The sequence below is a fragment of the Ceratotherium simum genome, chromosome 3, assembly GCF_057802395.1.
Source record: "Ceratotherium simum simum isolate JZ-2026a chromosome 3, ASM5780239v1, whole genome shotgun sequence".
Lineage (NCBI taxonomy): Eukaryota > Metazoa > Chordata > Mammalia > Perissodactyla > Rhinocerotidae > Ceratotherium > Ceratotherium simum.
The window spans coordinates 95,566,713-95,592,949 of record NC_141902.1 but is presented as its reverse complement, the minus strand read 5'-3'; the positions used below and the strand labels follow the sequence as shown (position 1 = coordinate 95,592,949).

Genomic DNA, 26,237 nt, shown 5'->3' with positions numbered 1-26,237 from the left:
GAAATGACACAAGCAGAAGGCACAAGAAAGACTCTTGCACATTTGGACTTGCTCTCACATGTCTCTGTCAACACCAAGAAAAGAACATGCCCTGGGTAGCCTGCTGGTCTAACCAAGGAGGATTAGAGACACATGGAGCAGAGCACCATTAAAAAAAGAATCCCTATCAGAACAGAATTCTCACAAGATTGATGCATACACATTTTTAAAAATAGAAAGAAACATAAGCAAATGTAGTCAACAAATGTATCACTAAATAAATTATTCAAAAAAACAGTCACAAATAAATTATAGACAACCTGATATCTCTTTTAAAAAGCTTGGGTAGAAACACAAGAGTTCAAAGAAAACATTTTAAGACAACAGAAAAAGTGAGCTTAGGAAAAGAATAAATAAGAGCAAAAATAAAAACATTACAGATTTGAAGACCAGATTAAAAAACCTTTCCTGAAACACATACACACTAGCACTTGTGAAGATAAAAAATTATTTACATAAAAATTATTTACATCATGTCCAGGCAACAATATGGACTTCAGAATAAAGAAGAAATCATGTAGGTATCATGGCAGACAAAGCCAGGCACATACAAGAGAAAAAATCAGATTAGCAACAGAGTTCTCTTCAGTAACACTCAATGCCAAAAGTTACAGAATCAATATTTACAAAAACCTGAGGAAAAAGAGTGAGAAAAGTTTTCTTTAAATATATTGTTGAATTTTTTCTGTTCTTTTCAAGAATTATTAATTACACATATATTTGCTCTCCTGTTATCATTTTGCTATAATCATTTGTTTCTTTTTTTATATTTCATCTTGTAGACTACCCATTCTGTCTAGCATGTCCCCAGTGTTTATTCCACTGTGTTTATTTTTGCTGTTTCTAAGGGGTCAGCTGTTTGCTGAAGAAGAGCATGAAGAGGACATGAGGTACGAGACGGAATGAACTAGAGTGACTAGTCCATTGCTTCAGTTCTGCTTTGTTGTCTGGCTAAATATGCTCTTTCCTTTTCTCTAGGGTCACATCTTCCTTTTATTTTCAACATTCAAAAGTCAGTGAGGTTCTCATGAAACTCCCTTCAACCACAGGTCTTTGTTCTGGAAAGTGTGCTCCGTCCCCCACCTTAGCCCATTTCAGCAGGCTCCCTCTGTGGGAGGTTATGCTGTACACCTAGTCAACAAAAACTCTGTGTCAACAATTTTCCCTTCAACTTAGCCCTTGCCATTTTTGGTGTCAAAGTAGGCCTCTATGGGGACAACGCCCACTTCTTTCAAGTCCCCTCAGAGCCCCCAATTTCACAATTCTTACCAAAAGTTTATTAAATAGGTACAATTTGTGACAGTCATCCTTAGCGAAATCTCTGCCCTGCTCACAATCCAAGGAGACACATACCAGCCTTCAGGATTCTCTCTCACTCAGAAAAGTACTTCAGAATTTGCCTTGGGGGCTGGTGCCAGTACCTTGTTTCTTTGGAGATAAACTTTGTTCTTTTTGTTGTTGTTTGTTTGTTTTGAGAGAAGGAACTGTTGTTACTTCTGCATTATGCCATGTGCACTTAAAACGACAGGACTTTTGTTCTTGGAACTTGACCAAATAATTTTAACGACCTTCTGGACTAGTCAAAACTATAGTAATGAAGAGAGGTCTTGCCTTAGTAGATACTAAACACATTACAAAGCTACAGTAACATTAAAATCATGGTATTAGCACAGGAAGAGACTGACAGATTAATTGACTAAATATATTCTAAAATAAAAATTCTAGAAATACAACACTAGAAGAAAACATAGATATACATATATTTTCTCTCAGTATGAGGTTATTTCCAAGCATGATGCAAAGGCAAAGAATTCTTAAACTAAGAGACTCCTAGAGTAGACTACTTGAAAATTTTAAACGTCAGTATATCAAAAACATAAATAAGAATAAAATATTAATGACAAAATGGAAAAATTATTTGCAACATATTAAGACAAAAGGTTATTATTCTTTATATATAAAGAGCACTTACAAAGTAATAAGAAATTATCAATAGAAAAATATGCAAAAATATGAAGATAAAATCTGTTATTCTATTTCAAATGTCTTAAGGAGACCAAAAACATAAGCAGTAATATAAATGGCCCAAAAGTGTTTTTAAGAATCTCTCACTAGTAAGATTTCCTTAAATCTTATATTGCCAACTATTGCAAAGTAAGAGTATACAGTGATAGAAATTTTCTGAAAGGCAATTTGATACTATAAATCAAAGGTCTTAAAACTGCACATAGCTTTTGACCCCAAAATTATGCCTCAACAAATACATTTTTCTAGAAATGTATTCAAAGAAAATAATCACAAATGTGAGCAAAGATGGATCTGCAAGCATATTTACAGCAGCATCATTTGCAATAGCAAAAAACTGATCAACCTAAATGTTCAGCACTAAAGAATTAGGTAATAAAATATAGCATGTCCAAAGGATGCAATACTATGAAGACATTAAATATTATTATAAAAAAAATTTAATGATATAGAAATATTCCTCACATTGTTAAATCTTTAAAACTTCATAACCAAAAATGTAATCACTTTTTCAAAGATATATATTGATATTAATATTCTAAGAAGAATATTAGAAATATATACAACAAAATCCTAAAAATTGGTAGAATTAAAGGTGATTTTATTCATCTTTGTCCTTTCCTGTCTTTTCCACATTTTCTATAATAAATATGTTTTATGTTTTTAAATCAGGAAAAAAAACACAATGGAAATTTCAAGACAGAGTGAAGAGATTTTAAAGCGTCTTTAGCATAAATGAGCATTAATAAAATAGTGTTATTCTTCCTTTTTTAAAATTATTTTCAAAATAAAATCCTATTATATTTATAAGTGAAAGCTTGGAGAACAAATGTATTTCTGAGTATTTGACCACAATAATTTATAGCATACATTGGCTGGAGCTGTTCAGTGCTGACAAATTCCAGAAAGTAATTGCATAAAATACTTGGAGAGGAAATTGCTTTATGCTTCCATGCTATTTATGGAAATTAGCATCTTTGTAAAAATAAACTGAGAGCAATCACAATCATAAACCTTGAAATGTGGTTTCCATAAGATGTTAGCTTTGGTACTTTAAGACCCATTAGCAATGCAGTGGGGGAACACTGACTACTTTTTTTCTGTTATGAAACAATTATACATAATTGGTTTTTTCCTCTTGTATCTTTAATCCATCCCTCTCTCCTGGCTGCTTCCCTTTGGAGTACATATATACTGCAGTGTTCGCCTTGCTCAGAAAAACCTTTCTAATGATGCTGTTTCCCTCTCAAAGAGTATTATACATTTCCTTTATTCAGTGCCTTACCTTCTGCATCTTCCTCTGAAACTACTCCTTCAAACATAACCAACCATTTCACAAGATCAGAGTGAATTTTCACCTTCATGTGTCCCTAAAACTTGTTTAAAACCTGAAAAAATCTTCAATTCTTCCCTCTCTCTCTCAATCCCACGTAATCACTTGTCAAGTTGTATCCCTTCAGGTTCTACAATGGTTTCCATAGTCATATCCTGTTGTCCACGACTAACTCCCCACCCAAGCACTCGTGTGAACCGAGTTGAAGGTCTCAGCATTACCAACCTGGACTAGTACCAGTGACCTCCCAAGTATCCTTTGCTCAAATGTGTCCCCAGTGGTCCAATGGAGTCTTACTGGTGCCTCCCATCACCTCCAGATCAACGCCCACAGGACTCCACGCTGGCCGCTGAATAAAGTCCTCTTTATTATTTATTTATTTAGCATGCTCATCAAGTTCCTCCCCAGTGTAGCCACAAATTGTCTTTGTTCATTGTTATTTCATACCTCATGCTGCCATGTACCCTACTCTTCAAACATATTGTGGCAACGGAAACAGAGAGGAGGAATCAGATTTAAGAGACATTTCTGAGATGGAACAAATGGAAGTTAGTAGCTGAATGGGTCCAGGGCAGGAGCAACAGAGAAGAAGGCATCTAGAATGATCACAGGATTCTGGATGGAATGACTAGATGATGGAGAATCCAGGTAGTGAGACAGAGCTGGGTAGGTGGTGAGGACTTCCGTTTAAGAAGTATTGTGTTTGAGGCCCCCAAGGGATATCCTGGAGGTGGGTAGTAGCTCATGGATATATGGATCTGCAGCTCATGGAAGACGCAGATAGAAGCCTCTCAGAGATGCTGGGCCTCTTCCATTTTGGAGAGGTCTTCAAGTTAAAAAAGAAAGAAAGAAAGAAAGAAAAACCAAAACAGAGTTATCAAAATTGTGTTTTATTTTCAATGTTTACGTTTAACAGTTAATGTAAAATAATGGACTTTTTGTCTTTTCAGTGTGTGTCTATATATACATATAATCCTATTTGAAGAGAACATCGAAAAAGCCCAAATTTGAAAGCCTGAACCAGTATGAGACGTGGGTCCCCTGTGATAAACCCCAGGCAGAGGCCCCTGGAGAGAGTGACTAAGGCTGCCTGAGGGAGGCATATGGAGAGAGGAAGAAGAGGGCAAAGGGCAGAATCCTGGAATTGAGGAGCTTTTAAAAAGAGCCCAAGATGAGCTACAGAAAGAGCCTGAGACGGCGTTCCCTCTCCAGAGAGGTAGAAAGAGCGCAGGTATGGTAGACAGACAAGGAGAGAGCTCTGGTCTCCTCCACCCGGATTGTCGCTGGGTCTACCAGTGCCTCCTTCCTGAAGTTGCAGGCCTTGGGGGCAACCTGGTAATAAGCTGGAGTCTGCCTCCAGGAGAAGCTTAGGTCTTTCTGCTCCGACCACCATCAGTGTCCACACAGCTTGGAATACGCATGCAAAATCACTGCAGAGGATGAGGTCACACAGGAAGTACATTTATGACATACAACCAAGTGCTGGAAAAACTCCACTCGGAATAAAACAGGGTGAAGAGGAGGTGGGCCACAATGTGTATCAAGTGTGTAGCAGAGCACATTCCACTAAGAAAAAATTATTCTAAGGAAATATTCAAATAAGCAAGCAAAGATGTGAGCATAAGATGTTCATTCCAGGTGGCTGACAGCAGACATAAGTGAACAAACCATCCTGGAAACAACCCAAACGTCCAATAAAGAAATAATGTGTATAAGCAAATTACGGTATTGTGGTATATCCATAAGTACAATGGACACAGCCATTACAAATGAAAATGCAGTCACATATGTACTGACATGGAAAGATGTTCATGATATATTGATTGAAAAAAATGACGTATAAAATAGTATATTTAGCAGGATCCCATTTATTAAAATATATATGTATATTTAAGTCATATTTATGCATAGAAAAAGTCTGGAAGATTACACATGAAAATGTTAATAGTTGTTATCTGGATGATAGTATTAAGGCAAATTTTTTATTTTGATTTTCCTTTCATTTATCTGTACCTTCTATTTTTCTAAAATCTAAATGTTTTATTTGCATAATTTATCTGCTAGTGATCAGCACCTCTAGACACAGCATGTCAAGCTATGGCAATGAGCTCAATCAACTGACTGTCATTCTCTTAAACCTCCTCCTGGATAGGGAACAGCAGGAAAAGTGCCACAGAACTTGGCTGGGGAGTTCTGAGGAAGGATGATCAGAAGATATGGAGATCATGCATATGAGAGCAAAGAGAGACACAGATGAAAAGGATGAAAAAACAAAAGATCCTACCACAAATTAATTGGTATCATAAGAAACTATTGTAAAGGGTGAACATGAGTGTCTGTGGATCTCTAACCATTGCTCATGTAGGACCTAATTCACATGCTGCCACCTCGGACTGAGTCTGCCACCCTCCTTCTCCTGGGTCAGAAGAGAGTTTTGGAGGAGGTGGGCAATTTCTATACCTCACAACAACCACTTGAGCTTGGATTCTGCCTCCTGATTTAAAGGAGATGGAGTGAAAGCTAAAGGCTGGGATTAACATTTGTGGTGTCAGAGGGGAGAACTGCCCCAAGGCCAGAGCCAACATCAAGACAAGAACTACTGACACCGGAGCCTCCAGCAAGCTGACAGCCACAGAGACAAAAACGCCGTCAAGACCAGAACCACCAAAATAGCCCCAATCATTTAGACCAGAACCACTCTCAACACCAGAACTGATGAAACCAGACTGATTAAGACCAGAAACAACACCAAGACCAAACACAACACCAGAGAGAACCACTAAGACCAGAACCACCAAGAATCACCTAAAACAACAATACTTAAAACATCAGACCAGAACTACTGAAATCAGAATCACTGAGACCAGAACTACCACCAAGACTAGCATTACCCTAGGACTAGAGCCAACATGTCTAATTTTAGTATCAAGATATTCAATGGGACCTTTCCCAATGCCAAAACATTGGAATATAGGGGCCAAAGCTGATGACCAAGGGGAGCTAATTACCCCACATTCTAAAGAGAGCTACCAATGTAAGGCGGACATCGCCCTTTAAGCTCACTAAGAAGGGGCATAATAAGTCCTATTATCACCAGCCACTACCTCACTCCCTCCCAGTTCTCCAAGAAGGACTGAGATGCATTGAAGAAAACGAGAATCACTCATAGAGACTGGGGTGCCTGCAAGGAGAGACTGGCACTCCACTCCCCAGATGGACATCTGCTTAGACTGGATCTGCTGATTTGCCCCTGGGCCTACCAGAGCAAGGGATGAGGAACTGAAGGGAGTTGGCAGGACAGAGAAAAGAGGCAGCGTTGGAGAATCCTATACCCCTACTGTCTGCACAGCAAGGATGCGTGCATTTCCTATGGATCAAGCGGACAACACCAAAGGGAGCTAGGTTTAAACCATCCTGCCAGCACTCCACTCAACAGGGCTGCCTGCTAGGCAAGATGACCCCAGCAGCACGAGGCAAGCCAGAGCTGGACCTCCCGCTTTAGGAAGGGTAGGTCCTGCAGAGCCCTCTGAAGAACTCACACACACTGCCCAGAGGGCAGAAGAGTCAGTGAGAGCCGTCGAGGCAGCGGCAGCGACCAGAGAGAGGCATCTGGTTAAGCAAAGAGCTATTTGCCCTCCTCCCCGTCCCCTCTGCATGTTTCCAGCCCCAGGAAAGCTGGACCCAGAATAATCAAAAGGAAGAAGTATCCCAGAACCAGTCCTCACCACTGGCCGAGGTGAGAAGAGGACAGACCACAGCACGACCCCACTTCAGGGACTGGGAGCCACGTGTCAAGCCTAGACTAGACAGAAGGAAGATGAGATTTAAATCAAGCGGGGAATCAAAATTTGAAATTGGACTGGACTTTTAATAAATGAAAGTGAATCTGCCCAAGATTTCATTAAGGGATGGAAGCAGAATGAATCTGACAAAGCACGGTTGGAGCGGTGACTGGCTCCATATTTATACTGCACTGAGTGGAGACTTGTCGATGAAGAAGCTGGAAGAGACAGCTGGAGCAGTAGCAGCTGTTCCCTGACCAGGGAAGATCAGGGTCCCTAAGGAGAGGGCCCAGAGCAGCAGGAAGCTTCCAGGGCCTGTGAGACAGGAAGACTAGAGGCCTTTCCAGCTGTCTGGGTGAGCTCCTCCAGAAATGGTCAAGAACGAGTTAGAAAAACACAAGTGTGCCGACCTCGTGGCTTGCTCTGCAATCTATCACAATTACTTGTGGTCAGTGAATGTGCGAGTTTCAGTTTTAGCTGATTTAATAAAGAAAATCTAGTTTTTATTAAATTAGTTGGCACATCGCATGTTCCCTGTGGCTCAGCCTCACACGGCTATTAATTCTCCACTAGCCACTTGGTGGCAGCACTTACAAGGCAAGGGGAGAGACTCAAGAACACCTTAAGGCCCCCCAAACACCAAAATCCCAAGATACCTCAGAGGGGTAGCTTTGAATCAAACCCAGGATGACCCTAGGGAGATAACCAAGTGTCCAACCCATGGGCAGGGCCCCAGGACTGACCCACCCTTCACTAGAATAGTCTCCCAGGGCCTATGGTATGACTGCCCTGGCCAATCCCGCTGACACCTGCAGTAACCTCCACGGAGAGGATCAGCCCCACCTTCTTCCAGTCTCTGCAGCATCTTCTCTCCTCAGCTGATGCCTCCTGAGTGCCCCCTACAGTTCCACAGCAGAAATTACAGGCACCACGCTTGTTTCAAACCGTTAATACTAATAAGCAACAGCAAGAACAGAGAGCTAACATTTACTGTACAGTTATGTGTCAGACACTGCTTTTGTTTGTTACTTTCTCCACTTCACAATGGATTCAGTCCTACAAACAACTCTAGGAGGTAGAGGCCCCCGCTCTACAGATGTGGAAACTGAGAGGCAGAGATGTTGTGTGACAGGTAATGAAGTGGTGGAGCTGGGATTCAAACAGCGGATGGTGTGGATGATGAAGACCGCTGGCCTGAGATCTCCTTTTACAACCTTGTATGCGCCCTGCCCCATACAGGGAAACAACACTGCCAGAGGCACAAAGATATAGAAAAATCCAAAAGAGGTCAGTAAGTCATTCAAGCTGGGCAAACACTGCCTTTGGCCAAAGGTCAACAGACTGTCCCAAAGCACATTTACATGCCCCATTTGACCAGGAACAAATCTCTGAGGCTCTCACAGCCTGTTTCAGATCTACTGATGGGATGGAAAAGCAAGTCTCCACCCTTTTACCACAACACTACACCTTGCTGACCAGAAAAAAACTAAAATCACCCTGAAAATACTTAACTTTTGTTCTAACAAAAGATATCTATTAAAATGTGATTATGGGGCAGCATCAATAAAATGGGTAATGGGGGAGAAGATGTACCTCACTAACTAGTTCTGCATGAGTTACAAAAATCATGGGGCATTGGAGCTGAAAGAGGCCTTTGGAACACTAAGTCCAGGAGAGTGAAATGAGGGACAGAGCGGTCTGGTTAATCTACCCCAGGGCATATCTCTTTATTCACGTGTGTATGCTCATTCAGCAGATGGCAGAGCCCTCACTGAGTGTCAGGACCTTTGCTAGACCCTGAGAGCACACTGGCCACCAAGCCAAGGGCTGGAGAAGTTATACCTGCAGGAAGAGGTTGTCTTGTTCTAAATCACACAAGATACCATGTGGGCTAGCCTGTTCTAATTCACACAAGGTACTGTATGGGCTAGCAGCAGCCCTCAGGATACAATACTGACTAAGGTGTGCTCTGCACCTTTAGATCTGGGACTACAAACTGCTTGGCTGAATCCAGGCTACAAACATATTTGTCTGGCTTTCAGTGCTTCAAAAACAGAGAGATTTCATAGGAAATCTGAATGATCCAGCTATCTTGGAAAATAGGAAGATCTAGCAATCCTGGGCCTGCATTCTCACTAGGCAATGATCAGCTGGAGTTGGGTAGAGGCTGCTCTTAATAGACGGAGCATGTACCATCCTCTTTGCCACTGTCTCCACCATTCCCTATGGTCTTTCAGGCAATGCTAGCTTCACTCCTTTGCTGTAGTCTGCCCTGTAGGCAAATGAGGATGCAATGCATGAGCTGCCCCCACCCCCCACCCAGGCTCATGGGAAGGACAGGAGTCTAAAGAAAGAACTGCAAAATAGTGTGATATGTGTTGATAGATGTAAACTCAAAATACTTATTTAGCGGCCGAGCAAAGGGCAGAACCTGGGCTCTGCCCATTCACCGTGCCCTGGCCTCTTGGAGTCCAGTCTCTACAGGCACATGCAGACAGCCGTTCTAGACCAAAAAGGCAGGGCCCACCACAGCCCCCTCATCACTGGTGCATAGTCTCCACAGTGGTATCAAGGCCCTGCTCAGGACTCAGAGAGGACCAAGGGACTGGGCCATTCTTACAGCTAAAGCAACCAGAAATACCATGTGCTGGAGGGAAGAGAGAAGACTGGATTCTCTTTGGTATAGGATTAACTGTAATCATACCATGTCTTAGGTGATCTAGAATAATGCTCCTAAGTAAACAGACGTATGCCTACCATTCTTCCTCCCCTCTCTGTTACCTGCAGGAGGGCAGGGAGCATGAAGACAATCCACATGAGCAGCCACCAGGGGCTCTTCCAGGAAGCCATGGGGTCCTGTATCCTGGGGGGTCTCACCTGTAGCCTACAAAAGAGGAAAGAGTTGGTTTCCAACCAGCTCTGACTCCAGTGGCAGCACCCATGACTTAATAGACCAATCAGAGGGAGGGACCCTGAACCCCACACAACAACTTTGAAAGGTCTACACCGGGGCTACCTACTCCAGGAGAGAGGCTGTCTGGAGCTCTCTTTAGGATGAGTCCACATCAAGCTCAGGAAGGCAGCTAGACTTGCCTCCAGTGTGCAGCCCACACCTCTAGCCCTCCAGAAGCTGTGACGGCTCTGCACCAGCCACTTCCCAGCCCATGTGTCAGCAGCAGGGTGTGTCTATTGGCATCTGACTCAGGAAGCCAGCATGGAGCCAAGGGTTAGGGCACCTGCCAGCTTCTGCTACTTCAGGCCTAAATGAGTCTAAGACCAACGAAGCCAGCCCAGAGACGGGACGGGAACTGCCTAAGGTCACACAGCAAGATAGTGACCATTCTAGGACTGGAATGCAGGTCCTCTGATAGTTCAAAGCTTTCCCCACCAGATGACACCGTTCGCCCTCGGAGCCCCAGACCTGCAGCCAGAGAGGCCTGAGAGCTGAGTTAAGGGAAGTTCGGAGGGCACAGCCTCAGAGCCAGCAAAGCACCATCTCCTAAAAGTAGGTGAGGGCGAACCGGCAGAGGCCTTCCGAGACCAGGAGGGCAGCGGGGGGTTCTTCGGAGTTCTCCTGACAATCTACAGGGAAATCAGTGTGAGTCGAGACTGGAAAAGCCGAGGTCACACTCGCCTCTCGCTTCGCCTCGCGGGCGCCTTGGCGGAGTCGGTGTCCGGGGGCGGGTCGGTGGCTTCTCTCCATCTGGAGAAAGCATTAAGGGCCTGGCCTAATGCGATCCGCAAATGTGCTGCTGTTTCCGACCTGAGGCGGCGACTCTGGGTTGCAGGGAGGCGGCCAGTGCGGGGCCCCGGGACCGCGCGCCCCTCGCTCGCGGCACCAGCGGTCTTGGCGCACGCTCCTCCGACCACCCGCTGCCTGGAGGTCCTCCCCCAGCGTCCGCGCCGCGTCCAGTCCCCGCGCGCCCACTTTACACGGCGGGCGCGTCGCCTCGGCCCTTGGCGCTCTCGGCGCTCGCGACCCACTTGCCAACCTGCCAGCCCTCTCGACGCTCAAGGCTACTAGCGGCCGTCAGCCCGTTTTCTTCCTAGAAACCCCCAAACCTGAAACCCCCCCCCATGATGTTGCCCCACAATCGAGAGCGTCCCTCGGCCCGCGCAGAGCCCGGAATTTCTCTCCCGAATTCTCGAGGACCTCACGGAGCGTGCCGCCCCGAGGTCTCCAAACCGTGGCGAGCGCCCCAGTCCTGGAGCCCCCCGGGGTCCGCCTAGTCCCCTCCTCCCGATCGGAGTCCCTCAACCTTGCTTAGGAGCCCCTGCTCCGAATCTCACTCCCTGGGGGAGAGCCTTCCCTCGCCCCCCGCGCCAAGCCCAGAGCACCCACCTTGCGCCGCAGGAGTATCTGGGACGTGCCGTCCGGGCCGCGCGGCCTCGGCGCGCGCTGGGGAGAGCCGGCAGGAGCTGCCGCGTCCACACCTCGTGAGGAATCCGCGACCACGACCTTCCCCGACGCCGGCCTCCAGCCCGCGGCGCCGCTGCCGCCGCCGCGAAGTTAAATGGGGCTGGGATGGGGGCCGCCCCGCCTCTCCGCCCCTCCGGGCGCGCGGAGCGCAGCGCTGGCGGGGGCCCAGCGGCGGAGGGCGCGCGCCGCCACCTGCACCGCCCGGCAAGTGCACGGCGCGCCCGGGCGCCCGCCCGCCCTCGCGCCCGCCCCGCGCCCTCGGCCCGAGCGGGGGCCGCCGGGGGTGCAAGGAGACCGGTGAAGGGCCGCGCCCGGGCCGCTCGGAGCGCGCGGGGCCGCGGCGACGGCGAGACTCGGCTGGAACGCTCCTCCGCCCGCTTCCTGGAAGCCACTCCTCGCGCTGGGCCGGCCGCCAGGCGTGGTGCCAAGAGCCGGGATTGCCGACGCCGCCACCGCCGGCGGGCGCGCTGCAGAGCGGCGGCCCGGGCGCCCCGCCTCAGCCGGAGCCGCGAGTAAGGATGCCGTCGCCCCCCCACACACCCGACCCCCCCGAGCCTCCCCCCACCCGGCCCGGGTCCGGGCGCCGACTCGGCTAAGTCAGGCCCAGCGGCCACACGGAGGTTTGCCCGGAACCGCTGGCTCGTGCCTGAGAGCCTCAGGCGCTCCCGGCCAGGCGTGACCAAGTCGGAGACGGGCGGGCCGCTCCTGGCCCCCGGCGGCGCCAGGCGCGGACCCCGCACAGGGGCCGCGGGACTCCGGTGGGCTCGCTCATCGCCCGAACATTTGGCTGCCAGGGACCACGAGCGACCCAGTAGGGGCACCTCTTAGCCCGGTACCTGGTGCCACTTCGCATAAGCCGGGCTTGGGTAACAGAGAGCTCCGCAGTTCCTAAATAATGAGGTGCCCAGGCCTGGGATTTGGGATGGGGTGGCGGTGTCAGGGACCGGGAAGTGGGGTGAATTTCCCTGTGGACTTCTGGAGGCGAAGAGAGCTTGGCCTTGGCCCAAGCTCAGCGATATACAAGCCAAGGGCCGGGGGATTGCTTGGAAAGTCTGCTCTGTGCGCCTGCTGAAGTACCGCCACAGCCATCATTTCTTTGGGTGCCTAGTGTGTGCCAGCCACTGTGCCAAGCTCTTTACGTGCAGCTCATTTTCACAGTGGTCTGGTGGCGTCAGTTAGTAGCATTATTCCCATTTCACGGATGAGGAAGCTGAGGCTCAGGGGCTAAATTACTTACACATAGTGAGTTGCAAAGCCAGGACTGGAGCCCGTGTCTCTGCTCTCTAAAGCCTCAATTGTTCATCCCTGAAGTTGCTCTCCTGCCTGTTCTGCGGTTGGTACATTCCAGATAGTGGAAGAGCTTTCCCAAGAGGAGCTAGCCCTGCCTGCCTTCCTCGCCCATCTTCCCTTCCTTACTCTGGTGACTTCCTCTGGAAATCTGGAGGAGGATCTCCAAAACCGTCTCTCTGCTCCATGTTTACATGACCCCATCTTGTGGGAAGTGAGCAGAAGACATTCAGTGTGAAGGAGGCAGAGGAGCAGGAGGCAGGAGGAAACTAGTCAGTAAGGGGCAGGGAGGGCTGGCTAAGCCAGAGAGAGTGCACCTAGGTACAGTCCATCTCCTTATTCGCCATGGTTATATTCTTAGAAAGGTAAAGGAACAATAAATTTGAGAACACTGAGCCACTGCTCCTAGGGGAAGTACAGGGTTAGGTTCCTGCCAGCCTCTGGTCACATTTTTGTCAGCCAATCAACGACCTTATTTTATGTGTGTTTCTCTTTAAATATATTTTATTTAACCTGTATTGTTGATTCATTAACATTGAACCCACAGCGACCAGCACTACATCTGATGCCTGAATGAAGCTTATCAAACACAAGTATCTTATCTAACATAAAGATTTTCTCCACAGGGCACATCACAGCGTTTTTCTGCTTAGGAACACTAGACAGCACTTCAGCACTTCTCTTGGGTGCCATTTTAAACAGCGAAATCACAAACAAAAAAAGACAGAAATGTGAAAAGTGGCACTAGAGACCATAAAAGGACGCTCATTTACAGCATGAAATCTGGAACAAGATGGTGGAGTGTTGCCCTGTTTGACCTTACCCGGGAGTGCATATCAGGTGACTAAAAATGTTCACCCCTCCTCAAATGACCACGGCAAAGTGCTGCCAGTATTGATTTGGGGTTGCAAATAAATTTTAGCAAGTAAGTAAATTCACAAATACAGAATCTGCAAATAATGGAGATCTGCTGTGTGTGCTTCTCACATGGGGGTGTCTATCAGTAGAGGAACAATGATGTTACATTTCAGAACACTCACAATGCCCCGGGCGCTGTGCCAAGCACTTCAATTGTGTAAACTCAGTCACCACACCAGCCTGTGGGGTAGGTGTTAGTGTTATTCCGTTTTACAAATGAGACTGCAGTAGAAAGGTTTAACACCGCATGTGCTTAGCATCTAGACTACACCGCTTCTCACATCATTCAGATTCTAAAACCAGCCCTGATGTGTCATGGGGTCTATTGCAAAAATCACATGAATATTCAAGATGAAATGGAGAGTTCAAAGAGCTATTATGCTTGCGCAGTGGCAGCTGTGTTGAGCTGAGCTCCCGGTGCCTGCAATCCAGGAAGGCACTGAGAAGGCCTCTGGGGTGGGGGACTTGTTGGGAACATCTGAGCTGCTCCGCTCTAAGGTATTAATGGCTCAGCAGGACTTCCCTGTCACATTTTCCCTTGGGCACTTTTGATTCCTGAGCCAACCTCTAGAGAGGCCCCACATTAAGTGTGGAGGCCGGGGCTGAGGTTTCTCTCCCCAGGGTTCCTTTTAGTGTCAGGCCAGCCCCTCAAGGAACAGCTGGCCAGGAGTGAAAAGCAGAAAGCATGGCCAACGCTCCAGTGAAAGTTCTGCCTCCCATTGTACCTTAGAAGGTCAAGCAATCCTACGTTTATGGCCAGGGTGCTGTGAGGGAGGATGACAAGGACTCCGCTTGGGGAGGGCTGGCTGGACCCCACAGGTCCTGTCCCCGGACTCACCACCTAACTACCCCATTAGAACTCTCCTTCATCACTCTGTGCAAGTGTAGATGCAGAGCTTTCCCTCAGTCACCCACCCGCTCTCCCCTCCCACCCTTCACCCCCTCCCCTGAGGCCTGGCCAAAATGTTTAAACATTTTGACATTGCCAAAGGCATGGAGGTGGGGGAAGATTGAGGAGTGGGAAGAACAGAAAAGAATGAACCCCAAAAAAGCCAATCTGGCTAATCAGGCTACTGGGTACAGCTACCCACCCAGTCTACCTTGGGCAAGTTCAGGGCCCTCCCTGCCTAGCTCCTGGACTGCCCCCCTCCGTAAGAACCCCCATCAGCTGGGGACAAGGGCAGTGCCTTTCAACTCGGAGAGGTCTATGAAACCAGTTCTGTTTCCTCCCTAAGATGCATCTTCTTGAGTTCCCAGTTTCCATTATCTGTCTTAGGATCAGCTTCTTCCCTGGATGAGTTTCCGAGATCCCTACCCCTCGTTCCATCATTGCCTACTGACCCCACCAGACAAGCACCACAAGGCACAATTTGTGAGAGAGCGAGCGGACCAGGGAAGTTACTATTGGTGGTGCTGGTGTTGGGGGGTGTGTGTTTTACCCTAAGAGAGAGGGGGCCATCGCTTCAGGGCATTAGCCTGAGTTTATTCTTGATGCAGACGTACTCGTTCTGGTTACGGGACTCGTGAGGTGGACCTGGGAAGCACACCAAGGAGAATGTGCTAGAGGCTTGGAGAAATGGAGCACTTGGAGGCCAGACCTGTGTAAGTTACAGTTGACTCGCTGTAGCAGGCACGGAGGACACGCTTTCAGCAGAGTCCACCAGATGACGACAGGTGGGGACATTAGGGGAGCATGGTGTCTTAGGGGTGTGAGATTCTGAGGGCGTGTTCTCACAGGAAGAAGCTGTAAGGGAGTAAAGGAAGCGGGATAGGGTAGGGGCAACAGCAGAGCAAGCCTGTACCCCAGGGAAGATCTAGCCTTTGTCTGATCCTCTGGGACCCTGGAGCAGAAGCCACACCATAGAGTTGCCCTGTCTTGAGGCAACAGGACTGGGTTGTTGTACCCACTGCCAGTCAGCCATTGCTGCCCCTGGAGCTGGGTGGTGCTGTGACTTCCTTGGTGGCTCCGATAAGCCAGAGACAGTGCTCTGGAGAAGGGCTTAGGTGCAAGCCCTCGGCTGCCACAGTTGCGTAAGCTGAGGGATGGGTGTATCTGCCAATAACGAGTCGGGACGGGGCAGCCACACCAACAGCATCCACCACATGTCTTCGCAGGTGTCCCCAGCCCCACACGGGGAGCGTGCTCAGCTGGTGGTGGTGGCTTTTTGCCTGTCCAGAGTGGGGTCCTTCTTTGGAACAGAAATTTGCTTTATAAAACGTGTTCAAGTCTTCATCTGGCTGCTCTTCTGCCTCATAAGCAAAAACAGCCCTTGGGAAGAAGTATGACAGGAGGTGGTTCTTCATTGTGAGGGCTCTGTATGCTTTGGCACACCCTGTTCTTGGTTTTTCCTCTCCTCTTGCACTGAGATCCCCAAGGAGTATCTCAGGGTGCCAGATCCATGATTTCATGACTTCTTAGAGGTGCCAGATCCATGATTTCAGGTCAGGAGTTTAGGAATTAGGACTACTACAGCTCTGGAGGACTGAGCCAATCAAAATCTCCGTCAGGCGGGTGGGGGTGGTGTTGGACAGACTCTTTCTAGAAAGTTCCAAATCTTTGAGGGTGAGGCAGGGGAGGGCTAGAGTCCCCTAAAGTGCTGCAAAGAAATAGATGTTGGGATCTGGTGACCTTTCCCACGGCCAGCAGACTCTCCAGCCCCAAACCAAGCCTGATTCCCATCTGGTCTCCAGAGCTGGGCAGGAGCTCATCTGACTCAGTGTTATGTGTATCTCATACCTTGATAATCCTGCACATATCACATACCTGTGTCCACAGAGACTCCACTGTGGAGCATGAGCAAAACATAGATACCCTAGGAAGAGTGGATTTGCCAGTGCTTTTGAACTCATCTCACTCTGCCCTTGACAAGACCCTTATCTTCTTCTCCTCAGAGGCAGAAGGTGAGTGTAGAGAACACTGGAGCTCTAGTCAGAAAATCCACTACTGGTCCAGGCTTGGCCACAAATTGGGGGATTCTGGGTAAATCACCTGGCTTCTCTGAGCATCAACTTTCTCCATTATATTGTGAAAGTGTGAAAACTATAAAATTCCAATAGGTTCTTCCAATATACCTTCTGAGATTGGTTTTATACTTTGCTTGTATACTATAGCAACGCCTCGCTAATCTAGAACTCAGCTCCAGCAGTCTCTTCTAGTCTCACCACAACCAGAACAGAAACGGCCTCTGAGCATCCAGCTGACATCACAGATTTAATCATAGTGCACATAAGCAAACACTTAGGTCTCACTGAAGGCTACTGTTTCTTACTTTGTGCATAGTTCTAACATGTTGGTTCATCTAGTCTTCAGGAGTAAATTAGAAGCTGTAAGTTAGAAAGAGACAGAATGCCTGCTAAGAAAAGGCATACTGATAGCATAAGGTGCTATGGAAAAACTGTAAAAGGCACAAAAGAAGTAAAAAATACCATAGTCAGCTACAGTTTTGTTCACCTCAGTGGGGCCTGGGAAGATCACTACATCATTGCACAGTACTGGGTTGATGTTCGTGAATCCAGGTCATCTATGAGCACATTTGTTCTTTAGATTCTGTTTATGGATTTATGGAAGTACATACTTTAGAAAAATATTCACCAACAGAAGGATTAAATTTAAGAAAAAGAAAACAAAACCAAGCAATGTGTATTCCTTTAACTATTCATCCTTAGCTTTCTGAAACATTCACATCTAGAACATCATCTCTGACAACTCCAAGAGACCAAGGTTTTATTCCAGAATTCATTGATTTGAACAAAAAGAACAGAGTGCAGAGTAAGAAATCGTATTACTCTAAAGACTGTACACTTTATTGTTTAAAAATGTGATGTCAGTTTTCTTACAAATTGTCAAGATGAGTTGTGCACAAAAGTGTGTTCCCCAGTGCTGCACTGCGTGTCACTCACCCTGCACCACAAAACGAGACCCGCCTGTTTAGTCTGCTCCCCTACATGCTCCTTACTCTGTCGGCTTGGCAATATTTGGGTTGGAAACACCACAAAGGAATACTTGAAAAGTCTTTTTTCAAATATAAGTTCAATAAAAACATTGCTATGTATTAAATTCTGCAAAATACACTTAACTTTGGGAGGGTTTTGATAGCCAATTAAGCCTTTACAAGACTTAGGCAAAAATATTCTATGGATAAGTGTGAAGAACTAGTTTCCTTCAGATCCTACCATCCACATCCGGTCAGCTTTAGGTCCAAAGGACAGTTCAGTTCAATGCAGTGAAATGCAATATATATTAATCAAAAATCTACTTGACGCCAATCACGTGCTAGGTCCTGGGAACACAATGGCATGATAAGATATAGCCCCTTCCTGAAGGAGCAAATGCGATACAGTGTGATAAATGTTCCTAGAGGTGTAAGAACAGGGAACTATAAAAGCATTGGGTAGGATGGCAACTAATTCAGTCATGGGAATGTTGGAGATTTCTTAGAAGTGATATTTCAGTTGAGGACTAAAGTTTAAGTACAAGCACAGGATCTTATTGTAAAAATAATAATAATAATAACAATAAGTCTACTCTCCTTCTGTGGTTTTTATCCAATAAAAAACAATCTACTATCCCAAAACAATCTACTATTTAAAATAATATTAATGGCTGCAAGGTAGATCTAAGAAAGAATGAATAAATTTATCACATGCTCTAGAACACATCCTATCTGACCACTTCCATCAAGTACACACATGTGTATGTGTGCATACACCTTCAGCCTAATAAGGAATTGAGGGAAAATTGTAGGATATTTGTGGTGGACAGATTCTGACAGGGCCCCCAATGATCCCTGTCTCTTGGTATTCATGCCATTGTGTAATCCCCTCCCCTTGGGTGTAGATAGGACTTGTGACTTATTTCTAGCAATTGAATATGGCAAAGGTGATAGGACATCACTTCTTTGACTATGTTATATAACATTGTAACTTCCCTCTTGCTAGGAGACACTCTCCCTTGCTAGACTTGATGAAGTAAGCCTCTGTAATAGACATATGTGGCAAGGAGCTGAGGACCTCTAGCTGACAACCAGCAAAAAACTCAACTCTGCCAACAACCACATGAGCTTGAAAGTACATCCTTCCCCAGTCAAGCCTCCCATGAGACCTCAGCCCTGGCTGACACCTTAACTGCAGTCTTGTGAAAGACCCGGAAACAGAAGATCCAAGTAAGCCGTGCCTAGATTCCTGAACTACAGAAACTGTGGGATGGTAAATGTGTGTTCTTTTAAGCCACTAAGTTTGTGATACTTTGTTACATAACAACAAATAATTAATACAGTGTCTATGACTTTGTTACATTAAAAAAAAATTAAGAAAATTAATCTGTTACTTGTTCATCTCCTTTCTCTTTCCCAGTATGTTCTCAGTGGTATCAGCTGTGAAATGGACTGGATGACACATCGGATCCAGAACTAAGGTGATGGTTGCTTATTGACTTAAAACCAACCATCTAAACATATGTCTTTATGTTACATAGGGAAATGTGAAAATCTATATAAATAAATGTTTTTATTTGATTTGAAAATCAAATTTAGAGAGACATAATTTATATCTCATTTCATGGGTGACAGTTAAAAGCCAGTTTCTAGGATACTGCTCCAGCTTTCATAATCCTGAGAAAGAGGTTCTAGCCTGGCATTCCCATGCATTCCTTCACAAAAATAGTTCTGGGCAGGAATTATTCATGAGAAAGTTTGGGTGTGAAGTAAGAATTCCAGCCAAAAAGGTAAACGTGTGAGGGCCTAAAGACGAAAGTTCCAATTCAACAACCATGTGTTTTTAAATGTTTGGTGTGGCAGAGACAATGCTATATATTTGCCAGATCTCTTCTAAGATGCCTCCTTCCTGGATCCTCCTGGAGGGCTACAATTCCCAGCCTTCTTGCAGTTAGGCAGAGCCATGTGACTTATTCTGGCCAATGAAATAAAGTGGAAGTGCTGTGTATCCCTTCCCAGTTGAGGCAATGAAAAGCTCCTGTGGCTTTTCCAGTTTTTCTCTTCCCCTTGGGCAGTTGACATAGAGGCTGTGTGTTGACATGGCAGAGCCACAAAATCAAAAGATCCTGGATTGCTGAACCACACCATAAAGGACAGCTGACGCAGAGAGTCATCCAACTTATGCTAGAATTTATATGAACAAGAAATTATCTGTTAAACCTCTGAAATTTTTGAGTTATTGGTTACTAGTCTATGGTGACTACTACATTTGGGGCACAAAGTGAAAACAGAATTGGCAAAAGTAAGTGGACAGAAGTAGGTAGGGCTCAAGTTGTGAAGGTCTCATGTGCCATGCTATGGGGTTTTGGACTTTATCCTAAGCACAGTGGCTTACTTACTATAATATTTGGCAGAGAAATGATATGATAAGATGGGATTTTAGGAATGATTACTCTGGCTGTATTTTTAATAATCCAAATAAGAGCTCATGATGGCCTAACCTGGTACAACACTACAAGGAATGGAGATAGAAGACAATACATGGATTTGAGAGTTATTAGAGAGGTAGGATTGATAAGACTTAGTGAATGACTTAAAAAGTAGGGTACCTAGGAGAGATGCATCAAGGCTAGCACCTTAATTTCTGACACAAGCCATGGGTGGTGGCAGTGTCGTTCGCTGATATTGGGAACATAAGAGGAAAAGGAGCATATTAAGTGGGAAAAGGTGGTGCAGAGATGATGGCTTCACCTGGAACGTTTTGAGCTGGAAATGCCTGTGGATCTAGACTCAGGAAGACAGCCTGGGCTGGAGATTTAGATTTGTGACCCGTCAGCATATGGGTGAGACTTGAAGCTACGGAAGTTGATGGTGTGGGTGAAAACAGCTAGTGACCTATTCATCCACTGTCTATCCATATGTCTGTTTATCGGGAAAGGAATTTCTAAATGTTCTCTAATGTGCATGTAATATGGGTATAATTTCCCATAAACAGTGAAAATATCAAAAGTTTATTTCTTTTTCTCAAAAAACAAAACCAAGAAACAATCATTATGAGCCACTTTTGACTTCTGCCTTTGTCTTCAGCATTTGCATATATGGTTCAGTGGCTCTCGCTTGAAGGATGTTTCCTCAGCTCTGTTCTTTCGCTCTTCCATTGTGAACTTCAGCCTGAAAGACTCACCCAGCAGCCCCTGAATCCTCCAAAGCAAGTTTGACATTCACTGCTAGTCTGGGTCTCTGGTTTACCATCAAAGAAAGAGTGGGACTTACACGGCATTTCCCATGAAATTGCTAAATGCTATTTCACTAAATATGTGCCAGAGCGGTGTATTTTTATTGTTGTTTTTGAAAACTAAGAAAGAAACCAAAAGACTTCATGAAACAAGTATCCCCAAATTCATGTATGGGGTCAGGAAAATTGAGAACAAAATGTCCAGTGTTCTGCAAAGCGTAAATAAGGAAAATGGAAAACAAATTTTAAAAAACTGATATTGACATGAAATTTCAGGTCATATAGAGACTTCTGATCCAAGAAGATAATTTGAGCTCAAATGTTTTACTCAAACCACCCATTCCCCACTGGAATCACTAAATGGATATGATAGAAAATTCTATATTAATGCTGGAAACTGGGGAAGGGAATCATCCCCATAGCTGAGACTCAGAGAGGTGACAAGATACAGCTCTGGCAACAATTGCCCCCATGATGAGGGAAAAGAGCTATGCACTGTGAATGTCCTCATTTGACCCTGCCAGGAAGGTAAGGAGACCACTCTGGAAATAAATAGTGTGACAAGTATAAAAGAAAAAGGAGTAACTGATACGGGTTGGCAACATTGCTTTCCCCCTCTGCCTTCAAAGATAGAGTGATTCTTTAGTGCTCAGTCAGCTATGAGGCATCTCTTGGGCTTGGAGGGAATAAGAAGAATTTCTACTAAAAAATTGTATGGAGTGACCTAGGGAAGAAAAGATCCAAGAGAAAGGAAAAGAGTGAAAAGAGAAATAGCCAGGTAGCTGAGAGCAGTTTGTGGAGTTTGAGATATCAGGAGAAGATGAGAGGAAAAGTTGCTGTGGTGACTGGTACTTCCGGAAGGAGGAAAAACAATTTTAAGAAGACTGGGTGCATGTTGTAGGACAAACTTCTGGATGTGAAACCATGCTGATGGAAAGCTTTAAGGTAGGAGCACACAATCCAGTTTTCTTTCCCACAGTTGGTTGGAAGCAGATTGGTGTAAACCCAATGTCCAGAGCCAGGCTAATGATGCTCTCTGCTGGCCTTCTCCCTGCTTATCTCATGGGAGATTCCCCATCACCTGATTCTTCACCACGTCTGGCCTATGATATCACAGGGGCAGTCCCTCTGTGAGGGGGTTTCCCCTGTGTGGTACCCTCCTAGCTGCTTCTTGCCAGCCTCCTCCTTTAGCTTCCTCCTGGCTATGTAAACCAGACACCGTGGTTTTTAAAATATTCTGTTTAAGGTAAACAAAATGTGTCATCTTCCCAGCAAAGGTTTTGGAGAGCACTAATCCCTCCATCCTCAGAGTCTCACAAGTCACAAGGGCCTATGGAAAATGGTCATTTTCTGAGTTGCAGATGCATTGGGAGAGCCAAGAGGCTGAGGCAGTGACAGCTGAGAGCAAGATAGCCCTTGTCCTCTTGTGTCCTCTCAGCTGTGATCATTCCTGTGGCTTCACACCAACAATTATAAATATATACATATAGATTGAATAAATATATGTAGACTGAAATAGGATAAAATGGTAGGATAATAAATAATAAACATCAGCTAGCTTAAAGCCTGAAATGAAAAATATGGTAAGTGTTGGTGTTCAAGGGGAACCAAAGAACAACACTCCTGAGACAAATGAAAATGAAAATACAACATGCCAGAATTTATGGGATATAGCAAAAGTAGTTCTAAGAGGGAAATTTATAGCAATGCAGGCCTATCTCAACAAACAAGAAAAATCTCAAATAAACAATCTAAAAGTGCACCTGAAGGAATTGGAAAAAGAAGAACAAACAAAGCCCAAAATCAGTGGAAGACGGGAAATTATAAAATCAGAGCAGAAATAAATGAAATAGAGACTAAAAAAACAACAGAAAAAATTAATCAAACCAAGAGCTAGTTCTTTGAAAAGATAAACAAAATTGACAAACCTTTAGCTAGACTCACCAAGAAAAAAAGAGAGAAGGCTCAAATAAATAAAATCAGAAATGGAGGAGGAGAAATTACAATGGACACCTCAGAAATACAAAAGATTATAACAGAATACTTTGAAAAGCTATATGCCAACAGATTGGATAATCTAGAAGAAATGGATAAGGTCTTAGAATCATACAACCTTCCAAAACTGAATCAAGAAAAAACAGAGAATTTGAATAGACCAATCACCAGTAAGGAGATCAAAACAGTAATCAAAAACCTCCCCAAAAATAAAAGTCCAGGACCAGACGGCTTCCCTGCTGAATTCTACCAAACATTCGAAGAAGACATAGTACCTATCCTTCTCAAACTCTTCCAAAAAATTGAAGAGGAGGGGAAGCTCCCTAAGTCATTCTACAAAGCCAACATTACCCTGATACCAAAACCAGACAAGGACAACACAAAAAAGGAAAATTACAGGCCAATATCACTGATGAACATCGATGCAAAAATCCTCAACAAAATACTAGCAAATCGCATACAACAATACATTAAAAAGATCATACACCATGACCAGGTGGGATTTATTCCAGGTATGCAGGGATGGTTCAACATCCGCAAATCAATCAACGTGATACTCCACATTAATAAAATGAAGAATAAAAATCACATGATCATCTCAATAGACGCATTTGACAAGATACAGCATCCATTTATGATAAAAACTCTGAATAAAATGGGTAAAGAAGGAAAGTACTTCAACATAATAAAGGCCATATATGACAAACCCACAGCTAATATCATCCTCAATGGTGAAAAACTGAAAGCTATCCCTCTAAGAACAGGAACCAGACAAGCATGTCCACTATCACCACTCCTATTTAATATAGTATTGGAAGTCCTAGCCAGAGGAATCAGGCAAGAGAAAGAAATAGAAGGGATCCAAATTGGAAAGGAAGAAGCTAAACTGTCACTATTTGCAGATGACATGATTTTATAATAGAAAACCCTACAGAATCCACCAAAAAACTTTTAGAAGTAATAAATAAATATGGTAAAGTTGCAGGATACAAAATCAACATACAAAAATCAGTTGTGTTTCTATACACTAACAACGAAGCAGCAGAAAGAGAAATTAAGAATACAATCCGATTTACAATTGCAACAAAAAGAATAAAATATCTAGGAATAAACTTAACCAGAGAGGTGAAAGATCTGTTCCCTGAAAACTATAAAACATTGCTGAAAGAAATTGAAGAAGACACAAAGAAATGGAAAGATATTCTGTGCTCTTGGATTGGAAGAATTAACATAGTTAAGATGTACATACTTCCTAGAGCAATCTATAGATTCAATGCAATCCCTATCAAAGTTCCAACAACATTTTTCACAGAAATAGAACAAAGAATCCTAAAATTTATATGGAACAACAAAAGACCCTGAATCGCCAAAGGAATCCTGAGAAAAAAGAACAAAGCTAAAGGTATCACACTACCTGATTTCAAAATATGCTACAAAGCTATAGTAACCAAAACAGCATGGTACTGGCACAAAAACAGACACACAGATCAATGGAATAGAATCGAAAGCCCAGAAATAAACCCACACATCTATGGACAGCTAATCTTTGACAAAGGAGCCAAGAACATACAATGGAGAAAAGAAAGTCTCTTCAACAAATGGTGTTGGGAAAACTGGATAGCCACATGCAAAAAAATGAAAGTAGATCCTTACCTTACACCATACTCAAAAATTAACTCAAAATGGATTAAAGACTTGAATGTAATACCTGAAACCACAAAACTTCAAGAAGAAAACATAGGCAGTATGCTCTTCGACATCGGTCTTAGCAACATATTTTCAAGCACCATGTCTGACCAGGCAAGAGAAACAATAGAAAAAATAAGCAAATGGGACTACATCAAACTAAAACCTTCTGCACAGGAAAGGAAACCATCAACAAAACGAAAACACAACCTAACAATTGGGAGAAGATATTTGCAAGCCATATATCTGATAAGGAGTTAATCTCCAAAATATATAAAAAACACATACATCTCAACAACAAAAAAACTAATTACCCAATTAAAAAATGGGCAGAAGACCTGAACAGACATTTCTCCAAAGAAGATAGATATATAGGTAACCAACAGGCACATGAAAAGATATTCACATCATCAACTATCAGGGAAATGCAAATCAAAACTACAATGAGATATCACCTCCCGCCCATCAGAATGGCTATAATTAACAAGACAGGAAACAACATGTGTTGGAGAGGATGTGGAGAGAAGGGAACTCTCATACACTGCTGGTGGGAGTGCAAACTGGTGCAGCCACTATGGAAAACAGTATGGAGATTCCTCAGAAAATTAAGGATAGAACTACCATATGATCCAGCTAGTTCACTGCTGGATATTTATCCAAAGAACATGAAAACACCAATGCGTAAAGATACATACACCCCAGTGTTCATTGCAGCACTATTCACAATAGCCAAGACTTGGAAGCAACCTAAGTGCCCATTTAGGGACGAATGGATGAAGAAGATGTGGTATATATACACAATGGAATACTACTCAGCCATAACAAATGATGAAATCCAGCCATTTGTGACAACATGGATGGACATTGAGGGTATTATGCAAAGTGAAATAAGTCAGAGGGAGAAGATCAAATACCGTATGATCTCATTCATAAGTAGAAGATAAAAACAACAACAAACAAACACATAGAGACAGAGACTGGATTGGTGGTTACCAGAGGGGAAGGGGGGAGGGAGGAGGGCAAAAGGGATGATTAGGCACACGTGTGTGGTGATGGATTGTAATTAGTATTCGGGTGGTGAACATGATGTAATCTATGCTGAAATAGAAGAATAATGATGTACACCTGAGATTTATACAATCTTATAAACCAATGTTACTGCAATAAAAAAAAAAAAAGAAAAGCGCTTCTTTCTCTAAATCTCCAACCAACAGAGCAATAAGACAGAAAGGTAAAGCATAGAAAGACCACAACATCACCTTGATTCCTGACCTATCTGTGTGCTCTCTGCAGATGAGCAGCTCCCAAGGAGCTGGGGGGCGGGGCGGGGGGGGTGTTGGTGGTGGGTGTTGGTGGGGGGAGAGACTCAGCTACATTTGTCCAGTTCCTCTTTCTAAACTCACCAGTCAGGTTAAGTTCCCCTCTGGACTAGGGCTCATGAGCTAGAGGGTGTAAAGAGGGTAAGAAAGTCATACTAACAGAGCTGCTTCTTTTTGTGTGTGTGTGTGTGTGTGTGTGAGGAAGATCAGCCCTGAGCTAACATCCGTGCTAATCCCCCTCTTTTTGCTGAGGACGACCTGCTCTG

At 44.6% G+C, this 26,237-nt stretch overlaps 1 protein-coding gene across 1 annotated transcript in view; it reads right to left on the bottom strand.

Moving 5' to 3' along the window:
• ADAMTSL3 (ADAMTS like 3) overlaps positions 1-11,574 on the bottom strand; it is a 366,781-nt gene extending 355,207 nt beyond the window's left edge. Inside the window, exons 1-2 of the mRNA XM_087429032.1 lie at positions 11,522-11,574; positions 9,961-10,063 (exon numbers count right to left, since the gene is read on the bottom strand). Coding sequence (XP_087285158.1) covers positions 9,961-10,029 — 69 coding nt within the window. The 5' untranslated portion in view covers positions 10,030-10,063; positions 11,522-11,574. The remainder of the gene's footprint in view (positions 1-9,960; positions 10,064-11,521) is intronic.
• Between the last annotated feature and the right edge of the window lie 14,663 nt (positions 11,575-26,237).